At 39.3% G+C, this 15,963-nt stretch overlaps 1 protein-coding gene across 16 annotated transcripts in view; it reads left to right on the top strand.

Moving 5' to 3' along the window:
• Mllt10 (MLLT10 histone lysine methyltransferase DOT1L cofactor) overlaps positions 1 to 15,963 on the top strand; it is a 134,759-nt gene that overhangs the window by 94,557 nt on the left and 24,239 nt on the right. For all 16 annotated transcript variants that reach the window (XM_048367863.1, XM_048367861.1, XM_048367862.1 and 13 more), the window contains one exon: positions 12,163 to 12,341. In XM_048367863.1, the coding sequence (XP_048223820.1) occupies positions 12,163 to 12,341 (179 nt within the window). The remainder of the gene's footprint in view (positions 1 to 12,162; positions 12,342 to 15,963) is intronic.

Raw genomic sequence — 15,963 nt, 5'->3', positions numbered from 1 at the left:
GGAGGAGAGCTCATGGTGGGAAAGAAAATCCAGGTAGATTTTTGTTATACTCTACCAAATATATTGGGTGTGTTAATGAGGGCCATGGAAGTCAGTCTGATTATTCAAGAACTGGCATTAATTGTCAATGAATTGAATGGCAGCTGGGAAAGAAGAGTATTCATTTACTACTAAGATATTTAGCACATAAATCAGTAGAGCTTGGGCACGAAAGGATTGTAGCTAGTTTATGTAGAGGTAATAACAGAAACTCTGAGACTGGTCATGACAAAAAAAATGCTGGTAGAGATGATAAAGAAAGAGGCTCGATGAGGCTGTGGGTGATTGGTAGTGTCTTTCTGTGTTCCCAGGCTGGACTTTAACTCCTGTCCTCATCCTTCTGATTGCTGGGAGTACAGGTGTTTGCCATCACTCCCTGTGGTATCAGGTTTATTTTAAAGTAGGGATGTCTTGGAAAGGAAGACTCTGGAAAAAATGAAAGGACTGATGTTCAAGGGAAGGATATGTGATGGACTAAGCATGGGAAGATCAAGTGAGACAAGTAGAGGAATTCTCTCTGCTTAATTGGATGGCAGAGGGAAACAAAAGCTAAAAAATGTATCTGTAATTTTAATAGAAAGTTAAAAATAGATTTTTTTTTTGCCCAGGAAGAACATAATTATTTCTGTTAGGTATGTGTGGTAATTTGAATGGATTTAGAAGTTATTTTTATTTTAGTATACCTGAGAAATGTGTTTTAGTGATTAAATCAGAATAATAAATTGTGTTTATATATGTGAAGATTATCCTTTTGTGCTATACTTATTTTCTTTTATAATTTTCTGTGTCTTCTAGAAATTCTGCTCTTGTATGTTTTTTTATTATGTCAAAAAGTCTTTAATATTCTTATATACAGGAGAAAGAAATATTTTATTTGAACTTTATGTAAAGAGATATGTTAATTGTTAGGCCCAATCAACTTTTTCTTTTTTTTTTTTCAAATTTTTATTATCAAACTGATGTACAGAGAGGTTACAGTTTCATACGTTAGGCATTGGATACATTACTTGTACTGTTTGTTACCTCTTCCCTCATACTCCCCCCTCCCTCCTCCCCCGTCTTGTATGCTTTTTGTCTGAAATATTTATATACTGGAGTTGGTATGTTTGTCCCCCTCCCCCTCTCCCCTCTTCCCCTCTCCTCTCCCCCTTCCCTCCCCCATCTTTAATAAGAATATTACTATCTTTTCTTTTCTCTCTGTATAATAGTTAATTGATTTGCAGCTTTCTTTCACATTAACTTCAAGGTCTACATTGATGGAAACTATGTTCCAATCACATTGCCCAAAACTGGAGTTACAGATTATAATTTAATGGTAGTCCATTTCCATGGATGAATTGTTATTTATTTTATTTCAGGATATCTGGGTATATGTAAATGCCCATTTCTGACAGAATAGCATATTTACAGAATGACAGTCTTTTCCTATCATGCTTGTAGTATTAGGAACAGTTAGTATTTTCATTGAAAAAGGCTTTTGAAAGTTACTTCTGGCCTTGGAATTTTGTCTAGGTTGGCAGTAATACAAAATCTAATACCCATTTAGCTCAGTCCTGAGCTACAGAAAGAAAACAAGTCAGTGGATAAACATAGATATGAGGGGAGACAATAGTAATTTGAAAGAAAGTTTTAAAAAGAAAGGAGAAAATTTAAGTATGAAAAAGTACAGTAGTTGAAATAAAGAACACAATCATTGGGATAAATAGTATAACAGATGCAGTTAAGAAACAAAGCAATTACTGGACAAATTAGATGAATGAAATCTAAGAAAAAAGGAAAGAACAGGATTGTGTGCATATATGTGTGACATAAGAACTACGTACCATGGAGCCTAGATGTAGACTCCAGATAGCACAAGCCTCAGGAAGGGGAAGAAATAAAAATGGAGAAGATGAAACAATTGAAAAGAATAATGTGCTAATAGACAAAGATTTCCTCACAGACCAGTTATATTAAAATGGCCTATAGAACTCCACAGAGATAAGACTGAAGGCAGAACTTACCTAGCCACACTGGAAACTTGGAAAGTTTTAAAATATGAAAGAAAAGAGAATTCTAAAACATTAGACAATATTAAAGTGCCTCTTGGAAGAAGTGGGGAGAGAGGAGGAATTAACATGACAACAGACAAAATGGAGACTTTTGTCATGAGGAAATGTACACCTACACAGATACTTATTGTAGCAAAGAATTTGAAATACTAATAATGTAAATCTAATGCTCATTTCATGTGGTATTTCCTGGGTTTGATAATCAAGTATATTTAGGAAATTTATGTAGCAACTTGGAAATATATCTGTGATGTTTTCCTGGAAAAGTATTTTAGCTTTTAGTTACTATACCAAATATCTGAGAAAATGAACTTATGATAGAAAAGGCTTATTTTGGAGTTTCTAGCCTGTGATTTATTGGCTCCTTTACTTTTTAGTTTTACACTAACGAAACAGGAAAAGAATAACTATGAAGTAGTTTTTTTTTAATATATCACATTTGGGCTTATGATTGGTATTAACCTTGGTTATGTCTCAATTCTAGTTGAAGTTACTCTTCTTCATTAGCTTCCCTACCCCTATTTTTACACTTCTGTTTCTAGAGGAAAAAGAATTGCGCTTGTAGTAAAAACGCACAATTAAGGACTCATAGTAGAGCTGGGAATATGGCCTAGTGGCAAGAGTGCTTGCCTTGTATACATGAAGCCCTGGGTTTGATTCCCCAGCACCACATATATAGAAAATGGCCAGAAGTGGTGATGTGGCTCAAGTGGCAGAGTGTTAGTTGAGCAAAAAGAAGCCAGGGACAGTGCTCAGGCCCTGTGTCCAAGGCCCAGGACTGGCCAAAACAACAACAAAAAACACAGTAACCTTATCTGATGTAAATTAGTTTGTACTTTTAATTTTTTTGTATTTTTTTGCTAGTACAAAATTGGGGCCTAGCACTTTATTCACCACACTTGCTCATTGGCATTCTACCATGTTTCCAGTCCAGCTCGCCAAACCTGGTTATTTTGGAGTCTGGTGACTTTTTTTTTTTGGCCAGTCCTGGGGCTTGAACTTGGGGCCTGGGCACTGTCCTTGAGTTTTGCTTAAGGGTAGCACCCTACCACTTGAGCCACAGTGCCACTTCCAGCCCTTTTCTGTTTGTATGGTACTGAGGAATGGAACCCAGGGCTTTGTGCATGTTAGGCAATGACTCTGCCACTAAGCCATATTTCCAGCCCTGTCATAAAGTTTTTATTAGGCATGTTTTCCTCTTTATGTCCTTTATGACTTTTTTTTTCCTCCTGGTATCGTAACTTGAAATCAGCTTTTTCACTCAGGGTTGGCACTTTACCACTCGAATCACAGCTCCACATTTGGCTTTTGGTGGTTAATTGGAGATAACAGTTTCAAGGACTTTCTCTCCCCCTGCTGGCTTTGAACCACAATCCTCACAGAGCTCAGCCTTCAAAGTTCCTAGGATTACAGGTGTGGGCCACCATGCCCAGCTTGTATGTCTTTTATATTTTCCACTTATCTCTGTCCTAGGGCTGGGTAATTTCTTTCTATTCAAAAAGATAATCTCTTCAGTTCAGTGTAATTAGTTGTTTGATTCAACTATTAAGGACTTTTAGTGACTTACATTTTTATAAGCCACTTGACTCTTATGTTGCAGATACAGTGCCCCATCTGCCCTGAATACTTATTTCCTACAAAGGACATTCTCTTACAGAATCACAGTGCAGCTGTCAGTAACAGGAAGTTAGCGTTGCTCTGTTACTATCATTTGGTTTTTTTGATAGTTGCCTTAGTATTTTTGAAGATCACAGGCTACTGATTTGAATTTTGTTCACTCTATTATTGCTGGATCCAAACTATGGTGTGTTTTTTTTTAGGTCAGAATATCTTAGAAATGATCTTTTCATTTTCATTGCATATCCCCAGATGGTGAACACTCATTTTTCTCCCAATGTACACAGTTTTCCATCATGTTGGGCCTCTCCACCCCAGTGTACACATTTTCTTTTTTCCATGTCATATAGAATTACTTTGTTAGAGTAAGCTGTGAGACTGTAAAAAATATCCCATTACTTATCAATATTTCTATCCCCGTGGATTTTTGGATTAGCTTGGTCAAGATAGTTCAGCAAGAACATTATTTCCAACAAAATATTCACTATCATATTTTACATACTTGTGCACCTATGAGCTAACTTAGGGCAGGTAAACCTAAGACACGTTTACTTGTCTAGCTGCTTTTGTGAACTTGATGATAAATGACACTTGGTAAATTCTGCTGTTTGTGACTTTTGTCTTTCAGCCAGAGAATACATGTGCCACCTGTGTAGTCTACTTATATACATAATGTACTTAGTTTATTTTACAATACAGCACATAGAGCAACTGAATCACAATATAGAGGGTTAACACATTCACTTTTTTTTCTGTACAAATTAGTGATCTGAATCCTACTTGAAGGTATTTACACATCCACATGACTCAAGAGATTGAAGGAGTTTAAAAGAAAAACAGGAAAAAAGATCTCATTACATTTGTCAGTCGAAACTGAATGTGCAAAGCCAGCAGACATTCTGTCCTTCAAGACAGCCTGGTTGGGCTGGGAATATGGCCTAGTGGCAGGAGGGCTTGCCTCCCATACATGAAGCCCTGGGTTCAATTCCCCAGCACCACATATATAGAAAATGGCCAGAAGTGGCGCTGTGGCTCAAATGACAGAGTGCGAGCCTTGAGCAAAAAGAAGCCAGGAACAGTGCTCAGGCCCTGAGTCCAAGCCCCAGGACTGGCAAAAAAAAAAAAAAAAAAAAAAAAAAAAAAAAAAAAAAAAAAGAAAAGAAAAGACAGCCTGGTTAGGGTAACTTTAAGCAGGCAGCTTCCTAGATTGGTCTCTAGAAAAACTGATCAGTATATGCTGCATCGGTGTCACCTCCTCCTCAAACTTCATTAACACCGCAGGGGTCTGCAGGAAGAACTCAGTATTACACAGGTCTGTTTGGGGTTGCCTGCAATTTTTCTTTCCCTCTCGGGGAGCATAGATCCAGAATATGGAGAGATTGGCTGCAAAATCTTTTTCTTTTTAAAATTACTCTAAGTTTTACAAGGAGAGTTCTATTGTGACATTTCTATACATGTATACAAAGAATCCCACTCAATCTTCTGTATCACTCTCCTTTATACCCCGTGTAACAATTTTAACAAGTTACATATGTGGAAGCAAAACTACTTTAGCCATGTTCGTCCTTATTTACTCTCTAGCCTTGCTTCCTTCTGTTGGTACCCCCTCTCCCCACATAGACCTTGTTCTATTTTCCTGTCATTCACATTTTTTTAGTGTATATTATTTGCAAAGTCTCTCTTGAATTCGGAATCTAGATGCAGGTTTGAAAGTTAACCAAATCTCTAAGCTCACTAAGACTTTTCTTTTGGCCAGTCCTAGGGCTTGGACTCTGGGCCTGAGCACTGTCCCTGGCTTCTTTTTGCTCAAGGCTAGGACTCTGCCACTTGAGCCACAGCGCCACTTCTGGCCATTTTCTGTATATGTGGTGCTGGGGAATTGAACCCAGGGCCTCATGTATATGAGGCAGGCACTCTTGCCACTAGGCCATATCCCCAGCCCCAAGCTCACTAAGACTTTTAAAAAATCAAATTTCCATTCTCAATATTGACCAGCATTTTCCAGATATTCAATTTCTGTGGTGCAATATGTTTATTCCTATTTTTAACCTCCCCCCCCCCCCCCACTCTATTAGCCATAGATCTTCCATCAGGCAGAATATGTAACATTTATAATTTGTAACATGCAACCACATTTGAAAAGTCATTTTTTATATTGTGAGAAAAAGGAGTAGGAAGGGCTAAATGCAGCAGACCAGGTTTTACTTGGGAAGGGCAGTGAAATTCCCCTTTAGCCTTGGTGAAGGGGGAATGGTGCACCTCCCTTACAATGAGGGCCCCTTTAAATCTTAGGCAGAAAAAGTGAAGTCACGCAGGGCAGATGGAGGTGGCGTGGGCGAGCAGTGTTTTTTCTGAGGAGTCTCAAGGTTTGAACAGCATCTGTGTCTGCCAGGGGTGTCAGTGCAGACTGGCCTTGCAAGGTCTCAGGCTCTCTTCCAAGACTCCCAGGTGCATTTCTTCAGGGCTAAGGGGAGGGGAGTTGATTCAGCAAGGACAGGAGATAGGGCTGTCAGGGGAAAGGTAAGTACTTTCAGTGGAAGCCGTTTTTCCATCGTATATCATTGACACGCAGCCTAAACTGCTTGGTTTCATTCTGTATATTTCTTCACATCATTAGCTTTTTTTTTTGGCCAGTCCTGGGGCTTGGACTCAGGGCCTGAGCACTGTCCCTGGCTTCTTTTTGCTCAAGGCTAGCACTCTGCCACTTGAGCCGCACCACTTCTGGCTGTTTTCTGTATACGTGGTGCTGGGGAATTGAACCCAGGGCCTCATGTATAGGAGGCAAGCACTCTTGCCACTAGGCCAAATCCCCAGCCCCACATCATTAGCTTTAAAAACTGTGAAGATGCAGGTGGGCAAGCCATCCGCAAATGAGTCTTAGCACATTCTTCCTCAAGCAGGAAGAGCTCAGCAGTCCCCACCATGTGTTATTACTTTCTCAATTTTAACAATTTGTTCTTAAGTTCTTCATCGGATGAACTGTCATGGTATTGCAGTAATTGTGTTCAGGTAACCCTTACTTGACTTAGTTAATGGTCCCAAAGTGCAAGAGTAGTGTTGCAAAGGAGGCAATCGGGGCCTAAACATGGATGGATAGATTCAGTCTGGTACTATGTGATGATACTGCAAGTATACTGGGGAAACAACACTATCAAATTGGATACAGGTGTCTCACCTGTAATCCTAGCCACTGAGGAGACTGAGACCTGGAGTATTACGGTTTAAAGCCAGCCTGGGCAGAAAAGTCTACAAGATTCTTGTAGTTAACCAGCCAAATTCTGTCTTGAAGTGGTAGAGTGCCACCTATCAACAAGAAAGCCATACAAGAGTGTGAGGTCCTGAGTTTAATCCTTAGTACCAAAACCAAAGGGAAAAACAAAAATCAAAGAAAAGACAAGAAAGGAAGAAATTATCTAGGGGGTTTGCTCTCTCCCCAGTTTAGGCTAATCTATTCGGATCTTAGGACATAACCTTACAGAAGTAAGGAATACTGTGAAATGTATAAAGAATTAAGACTTCTTTACTTAGTGTAGGACATATAGAACAAAACTGCAAACCATGCACTAAGAAGATTGAAAAGATACTAAAATATCTACAGTGTTCCTAGGTAATTTTTAAAACTACTTTTCCATGTACTTCAATTTTTTTTTTTTTTTTGCCAGTCCTGGGCCTTGGACTCAGGGCCTGAGCACTGCCCCTGGCTTCTTTTTTTGCTCAAGGCTAGCACTCTGCCACCTGAGCCACAGCGCCACTTCTGGCCATTTTCTGTATATGTGGTGCTGGGGAATCGAACCCAGGGCTTCATGTATACGAGGCAAGCGCTCTTGCCACTAGGCTATATCCCCAGCCCCTGTACTTCAAAATTTTAAGAATGTTATTTTATATGCAATAACTGAAAGAAATGATATATAATGAGTAAAAGAATTATTTTGTAAGATAAAGCAACCTAAGATTGTAGTTGATGTGTAGATTTAGGAACAGTTACTTGTTTTAAAATCCTCCTTGAATAATGAATACATTAATTTTATGGAGAGACATTCTGTCAAAGGGAAAACTAAGGAAAAGAAGTATTGTATTTATTCATTAGTTGCCAAAGGGAAGGGACATTAAGGTAGCATTAACAGATACTCCTCCTTCATATTTAACAATATGGTTTTCCTTGTCAAATGTTTACTGTGGATTGGTATACATAGTATGCATATGGGATAAAGTTTTACTTTAGGCTTTGCATATTTTAAATAATCCTTTACCAGCACTGGAGATCATTGGTGCCTTCCCCGCTTTGTAGATCAGTTACATGAAGTTCAAAGAGGTTAGGTTATTTGCATGAGGGGGTAGGATTTGGAGGTCTACTTTCACATCATGTTAACCTTCTAAAGAACAATATTCATTCTCTTGGGGTGTTGGTAAAGGAATAACATCAGGCTTGATCATTTACCTTGTTAAATATTCTCCCAGACTGTCTCATTCATTTACTTTTTTTTTTTTTGCTGAACAAGGAAAACTTGATATGGTACTGATTTGATCTCCTAGTCAGTATAAAACTGAGCAGCATAGCTTAGAATGATGACAGTCCTCTCACTACATATACATCTAATTTTATATAATTACATTGGATAGTAATTAAAACTTGAGTTTAAACAGTGTTCTGTTGAGATTTACCCTTACTATACTGTGATTAAGATTTTCATCTTAAACTTACCGGGCACTATCAGTCTGTTCATTAACTGGACTTCTGGGTAGTCCTAGCTCAGTTTCTTTATTTGAAACAGGGCCTTACTGTATTATCCAGGTTGGTCTCAGACTTGGGATCTGGCTTCTTAAGTGCATGTATTATACAGGCCACACCACCAACTAGGTGAAATTTAGGAATGTATTGTTAAAAGCCCGAAGGCTTAATGTGGTACGTGTTAGCAATCCTGGCTACTCTGGAGGTAGAAATCGAAAAGATCACTGATCTAGGCCAGCACAGGCAAAAAGTTAATGGTATTTCATCTGAACCAACAAGCCAGGTACGGTGCCAGCCCCTGGCAAGACCAGAAGAGTATCAGAAAAGAAACTAATGGGACAAGAACGGGGGAGAGGAGCATAGGTCAGGTGATGGAGCACCTACCTAGCAAATGGGAGGCCCTTAGTTCAGACCCCAGTACCACTTAACAGGCAAGCAAGCAAAACAGTCTTTTTTCTGTACTTTTTACCTTCTCAATGGATGATACTAGCTGGTGGGAGCCTATGATTCATAAAACTCAGGAAACTTTTCTCTACCCTCCCTACCAAATAATTATCAAGTTTAGAAGACTAACTTTTAGGTGCACTGCAGATTCATTTTTTTCCCCATGCTAGTCGAGAGGAGCATATGGAATAGCCTCCTAATGGCTCTTTCTTGCCCACCTATCCTCATTTTAGTCCAGTTGGAGGCAGGCAGAGGGTTATTTTTTAAAATAGAAAAACCAATTAATATTTGTTTGAACAAACTATTGGAGTAATTAAACTTTTTGGTGCCCAACTTGGGGCTTGAACTCACTGTCCTTGAGGTACCCTCTCCCCCCAAGAGTAGTGCTTCAGCACTGGCTTTTTGGTAGTTAAAAGAGTCTTGCAGACTTTGCTGCCTTGGCTGACTTCAAACCATGATCCTCGCATCTCAGCACGCTCTTTTCTGTCCTGACTAACCAAACTTCTTAAAAGAGCCAGAATAGTCACATGCAGTGAGATTTTTCTGGACTTAGCATAATTGACCGATAGGTTTGTTTGACTTTTACCTTTCAAATTCTTTTTAGAGGTTTTCTAAAATGTGTTTTCTGTATTTGTCTTTTGTTCTTAGTTTTGTCTACCATTTAAATGGTAATGTTCTTGAAAGTTTTGTCTCCTTTTCTCTTGATTATTTCGAGAACTTCTCTGAGATGTCCAATTTTGTTCCTTGACTTTTACTGGTTATTTATAGAGATAAGAATCTCTGATTTGTCTGCCTGAGTTGGCTTCAAAGTGTGATTCTTCGATGTTAGACTCCCGAGGAAACGGATTTAGGCATGAGCCTCCAACACTCCTCTCAGTTGTAGTTTATGGCCTTTTAAACGTTCAAATTCTCTTCTTTTGTTTAACGAAGACCTTGGGTTTTGGCAAGGGGGGTGGTACTAGGCTTTGAACTTGGGGCCTCATGCTTGCTACACATGTATTCTACGACGTTAGCCACACCCCTGGCCTTTTTTTTTTCTTTAGTTATTTTTCAGGTAAGGTGTTACTTTTTTGTGGTGAGGGTGTGGGTGCCAATCATGGGGCTTGAACTCAAGGCCTGGGCAGTGTTCCTGAGCTCTTCTGCTCAAGGCTAGTGCTCTGTCACTTTGAGCCACAGCGCCACTTCTGGTATTTGAGTTAGTGATAAGAGTCTCGGGGACTTTTCTTCCTGGGCTGGCTTTGAGCCATAATCCTCTGATCGCAGCTACTGAATAGTTGGGATTACAGGTGGGAGCGCCCAGTGTGGTCTCATCTTTTGACCAAGCTTTCCTAGACCTTGATCCTCATACCTTTGCTTGTGTAGCAAAGATTACAAGTATATGCCACTGTGCCTGGGTTGTTGGTCAAGATGGGGTCTTGTTAACCTTTTTGCCCAGGCTGGCCTTCCAAGTAGCTGGGATTAAAGGCGTGAGCTATTGTGCCTGGCTTGCTTTTATAAATATGAGTCAGTAGTGTTCATGTTCTTTAGAACAGTGTAAGTCATAAAGTTTTTTTGGTTTTCTTTTTTAATTGCAGACCACTTAGGTTTGTACTTTGTTGCTTTCCTTCTATTAAGTGTCAGGCTGTGTTGAATTTCCTTTCCTCCGCCTCTCCAGCCCTGGCTTGTAGCAAGGTTTCTCTGATTCTGTGCTGTCAGTACTCTGGGCCAGGTAATTTGTTTTCCTAGTTGGTAACAGTGCCCTTTGCCTCCACCCATTGGGGAGCACTCACTATGTTTGACAACTAAAAATGTCTGCAGACATTGTCAAATTTCCCTTTAGGGTAGAATTGCCCCTAGTTAAGAACTACTTGACCATGCATATTCCTATCTTACATCTGCAAAGATTCTCTTGGTGAGATTTTTTTTTTTCCCTTCAGTGGCCAGTTTTTCCCATTTAAAAACAAAAGAAAAGTTTATTAGTGTTCAGTGCCAGTGGCTCATGTCTATAATCCCAGCTACTCCAGAAACTGAGCCCAGAGAATCATGTTTCAAAGCCATTCCAGGCAGGAAAGTCCATAAAACTCTTACCTCTGTTTACCACCAAAAACAGCCAGATGTGGAACTGTGGGTCGAGTGGTAGAGCACTAGCCTTGAGCAAAAAAGCTCAGGAATCGTGCCCAGGCCCTGAGTTCAAGCCCCAGGACTGGTGTGTGAAGCGCAAGCACACATGCACAACTACAACACACTCCTGTGTTTCCTGGGTGCCTGGCTCCTCTTAGGCTCACTTTGTCTATTTCCTGATTTTCATTTTTAGAATGAATAGCTCCAATGTCCTAACTTCTGTTTGTTTCTTCTCTTTTGCTCATGAAACACTGAAATGTTTTTATCAAGTCTTGCAGTCATCTTTTCTACCCTGTGATCTCAGAAGTTGAATGGGTGCCCCCACCTAGCACCCACCCACCATCATGTCTTCCCCCTCCCTCTTCCCCACCTCTGTTCACACACCCCAAAGAGCCACTCACGGGTCTTGTTTATTGTGTCATATAGTTGTTTAGAATATGCCTTGTTCTTTATTCACGCAGGTGAATTTGTTTACTGAATTTCAAATCCGTTCCTGTACTGCTTTATTTTTTACATTGTAGTCTCTTCTTTATTGCTGGTCCTGGTGCTTTGAACTCTGGGCCTGGGTGCTGTCCCTGGGCTCCTTTTACTTAAGGCTGGTGCTCTGCTACTTGAGTCATAGCGCTACTTCTGGCTTTTTTTGAGTAGTTTATTGGAGATAAGAGTCTCATGGACTTTCCTGCCTGGGCTGGCTTCAAACCGTGATTCTCAGATCTCAGCCTTCTGAGTAGTGAGGGTTACAGACGTGAGCCACCAGTGCCTGGCTGTAGTCTTGCTTGAACAAGGCCTGTTCCCATCTCAGATCTTAATCGTAATTTCTAAGGTCTGAGCATGTGTAGTTTGAAAGGCTTACTAAGTGATTTTTTTTTTAAAAATTAGTTATTTCAGAACCTATTCATAGCTCTTAGGAATTCTTACAACACTTGCATTTTTTCACAAAACTTCTTGATGTGCTCTTTGTCTTTTTACCCCAAGTATTGTGCCAAACGAAGGCTGTCTTCAAGTTCTCTTGGAACAGTCAGTGCTTGTTCTACATTGTTCTACTTGTTCTACATTTTTGAACATTAACAGCATTTACTTTCGGGGGCGGGATCAAGGAGAACTGAGTACTCTAAGCTATTGATGAATTACTGCATATCTGTGATAAAGGTGACATAAACTTTTAAATACAATATCTTGCAGGCATTTACAACAGCAGTGATGTAGCAGCGTCCTTTCCAAATGTGGTGTCTGGCTCGGGCTCCAGCACGCCTGTCTCCAGCTCTCATTTACCTCAGCAGGCGCCTGGGCATTTGCAGCAGGTGGGAGCGCTCTCTCCTTCAGCCGTGCCACCTGCAACCCCCGCTGCTGCTACAACTCAGGTAACTCACTACCATTTTACAGGACAGTTGCATGTACATTTCCCCTCCACCTGTGCTAGAGTTTGAACTCAGGGCCTCATACTGCCAGGCAGATTCTGTAACCACTTGTGTCACTCTCTCAGCTACTCCTCTTTTTTGCCTTTCAGTTGTTTCTCATGGGGAGTCTTTGGTTTTTGTCCAGCACAGGCCTTGAACTACAACCTTCTACTACCTCCTCTGGAATAGCTGGGATCTCAGGCACAAGTACCTAGCTTACTGAGTGACATAGTTGTCACTAATGTTTTGCCCAGTCTCCCTGATTGTCCTGAGTAGCTGGGATTACAGGCATGAGCCACAATGCCTGGCCTGGGTTATCTTTTTTTTTTTTTTTTTAATTGTCTGGTTGGAGTAGGAAAAATGAACCTTCTGTAGGAGTTTGTGAAATAGCTTATACTAACATGTTTTTTATGAGAAGAAGACAGTGAGTATGTATGTGGGTACCATCCAAGTCTTGGTAGTTTCTGCATTTCTCATGTTATCCTGATGATTGAGATAATGATTTCAGGAGAGCACTTATTTTTTCAAAAGTTGGAGTCCCAAAGCAAGCACTTAGTTTTGTATTTTTGTGCTTTTTAAATAAAACACAAAAATACATGAAAGTTTGAAGTTTAGAACCTGCACCGGCGGAGATAAAGAGCGATTCCTTCAGGCACTGGATCGGTTCTCTCCTGGTGGAAGTTGCTAGATGCTCGGAAATACTGTAATGGATGGTGACTAAATAGGTTCTTTCATTATCCTTGTTACTTCACTTTAGATCTATAGTTTGATAAGATGGCCGAGTCTATAGGAATTTTTTAAAAAGCAGGAATCAAATAGGAAAAATAAAGTCTTGAATTTTATGAAGAGGATAGTAAATGGGCAAAAGTATTATCCTTCCATCCCTCTTTCTGTCCTCTTTCTCCAAAGAATATAACTTAAGATTCATTCCTAAGTACATTTTTACAATTTATTTGAAATTCTTTATAACACTGTTCATTTCTCCAAATTTAGTGGTTAGTTTTAACTGTCCTAGAAATTTGTAGTAGTGACTACAATTAACTTAGGCAGTTGTTTGTAATTTGCTGTAAACTTGAACTTTGCAGCTGGGGGTATACCAAGCACCTTAGCACCACAAAACAGAAACAACAAAAATGTTGATATATGTATAACTTCTGAAGTATGGGGCTTTAGAATATATTACAAACATCTTTTCCAACTTTTTTGTGGGGGAGGTTTGGTCATGGGGCTTGAACTCTAGGTGCTGTCCCTGAGCTCTTCAGCTCAAGGCTAGTGCTCTGTCACTTGAGCTACAGTGCCACTTCCGGTTTTCTGGTGATTAATTGGAGATAAGAGTCTCATGGCCCTAACTTTCCTGCCCAGCCAGGACTAGCTTTGAAACTCGATCCTCAAATCTCAGCCTCCGGAGTAGCTAAGATTACAGGTGTGAGTCACTGGCGCCTGGCTTCCAACATTTCCTTTAAGCTGTACTTCATAGCACATAGGTTATTTTTAATTCATGTGAGTGATCACTGTTATAACTAAGCTGCGTATTAGAATGAATGACAGTGCCGCCCAGAAAAATCTGTGGAGTGATTAGTAATAGAATAGCGTCTTTGGAGATGGAAGTTAACTATTTGATGAACCTCTCAACCTAAATAAGGAGAATGTGATTACTTTAGGAAGGTTTTACTTTAGTTTATGCCAGTATTAAAATGAAGTGTCCACATAGTAATTTGGGATTAGCGTGAAAGAATGAAAGAATAAATCAATATTGTTACCTCTTTATCACAAATAGTATGATCTCTTTTTAAATTGTATGTAGCCATGTGCATTTTGGAAGCCTGATATCCTTGTACCACTTCTCATATACGACTCCAGAGTGCATTTTCTTTTCTGTCTTTATAAAATTCCATTTTAATTATTCCGGTTAATTCCAGGCTGAATTAAGCAAAAATCTAATTTTTTCTTGTTCATTATGTTTGTAGGTTTAGGGATTGGCACAAGGGAGAGGTGCATGGGAGAAGGGGCTGTAAAGAGAAATTTATAGCTAGAGGGAAAATTCCATCTAACATGTGATTCAGCTGAAGAACAAAGAAATCAGAGCTGCAAGTAATCCAGGATTCAGTCCAATTAAAATCTTCACATTTTATCCCCTTTCTATGTTTGGTAAGACGGGTCTCTTATAAATAAATAGGATGATCCAGTTAGATTCAAATGCTGCCTGCTGAGACGCCTGCATCTGTGTTTCTGTCTAGCAGTAAATGCTTTCTACCTTGAAGCTCAAGCTTATTGAGTCTGGCTTGTCTGGTGCTGCTGTAGCAACCATCAGTCTCCAGGCAACTGAGGCACGTTGACCTCTCAGTTGAACTGACTGCAGAACTGCTTCAATTTTGCTGCTTGTGACAATAGTGATTGAGTGTGAAAATGTGAAATATTCTAGGTAGTGTGCAAGCAGAAGGATACAAAAATACTTAGGTAGAATGAATAGAACTGTTAAAATGAGTAATTGCATCTTTTTGTTTTCTTAAAGTGACACCTGTTTTAATCCTTCCATGGGTCTTGTTTGACTTCAAACCATTGTGTTTAAGCAGTCATATCACTCTGGCATTTTATTTAGAACTACTTTGTAGGTAGTTGATATGAAATGAGATCAGTGTGATAACATAAGTGGGCCAAAGGAAATGATCCGTATTTGAAATGTAATTGTGGAAATCTTACCATAGTTATTAAGAAAACCATGTTTGTGTAGTGTGTGCAAAGCTCTTGGCTCCCAGAATGTGGAGGAAAAAAAGGAAAGGAAACCAAATGCAAGTATGAATAGAGAATAGAAAATAAAAATTGGAATAACTTTTTGCCAATGTTTCCCTGTAATGTTAACAAAAGTGTTCATTTTTAGTGCCTGGGTTGATGCCACCAGGATGAAAATTCAGGGGTTCAATTTTACTCTTTTCCACTTTCATTGTAAGTACAGTAGACAGACCTCTTGTTTGGTTTGTCTCATGTATTGAGAATTATTCCCTGGGAAGTTTGCAGGGAAGTAGAATCAGGACAAGTATATTAAAAACTAAGGATAGCTTGATTTGGGCTTTTTAAATTGGGGACAAAAGAGGGAAGGAAATTGATTGCAGCCCAAGTTTGAACAAATTTTTGTAAAAATCTATTTGATCAGTTTTATATTGTTAATTTTTTTGTTTTATATATTTTAGAGTAATATGTCTCACAATAATTCACATTGGGATTTATCAGAATATTACTGAAGAATAGAATGCCTGAGCATATGATTGTTAATGCTGTTTCTTCTGGTAATTTTTGTTTTGCAAATAACTGATAGAGAGCCCACAACTGTAATTATAGTTCCTTAATGTTACAAGAGGGTAGAATTCTTCTCCATACAATTGTTAATGATATGTTCTTCTAGTGTTAGATCTTGAGCAAAAGTATAAATTGGTTTCTGTAGGAGAACTGTTAGATTTTCATATTCCCTTTCAAATCCCACTGTTTTCCACTTCTTGTATTCTGTTTTGTCTTTAGGAGGATGCAAATACATTTGAAGGGTGATTTATTAAATCAAAGAATTTAAAAGTGAACAGTGAGAATGACTACA

The sequence above is a fragment of the Perognathus longimembris genome, chromosome 18 (genome assembly GCF_023159225.1).
Source record: "Perognathus longimembris pacificus isolate PPM17 chromosome 18, ASM2315922v1, whole genome shotgun sequence".
NCBI lineage: Eukaryota > Metazoa > Chordata > Mammalia > Rodentia > Heteromyidae > Perognathus > Perognathus longimembris.
Note: the sequence above shows the minus strand (reverse complement) of the source record. Positions and strands in the feature narration are given on the sequence as shown.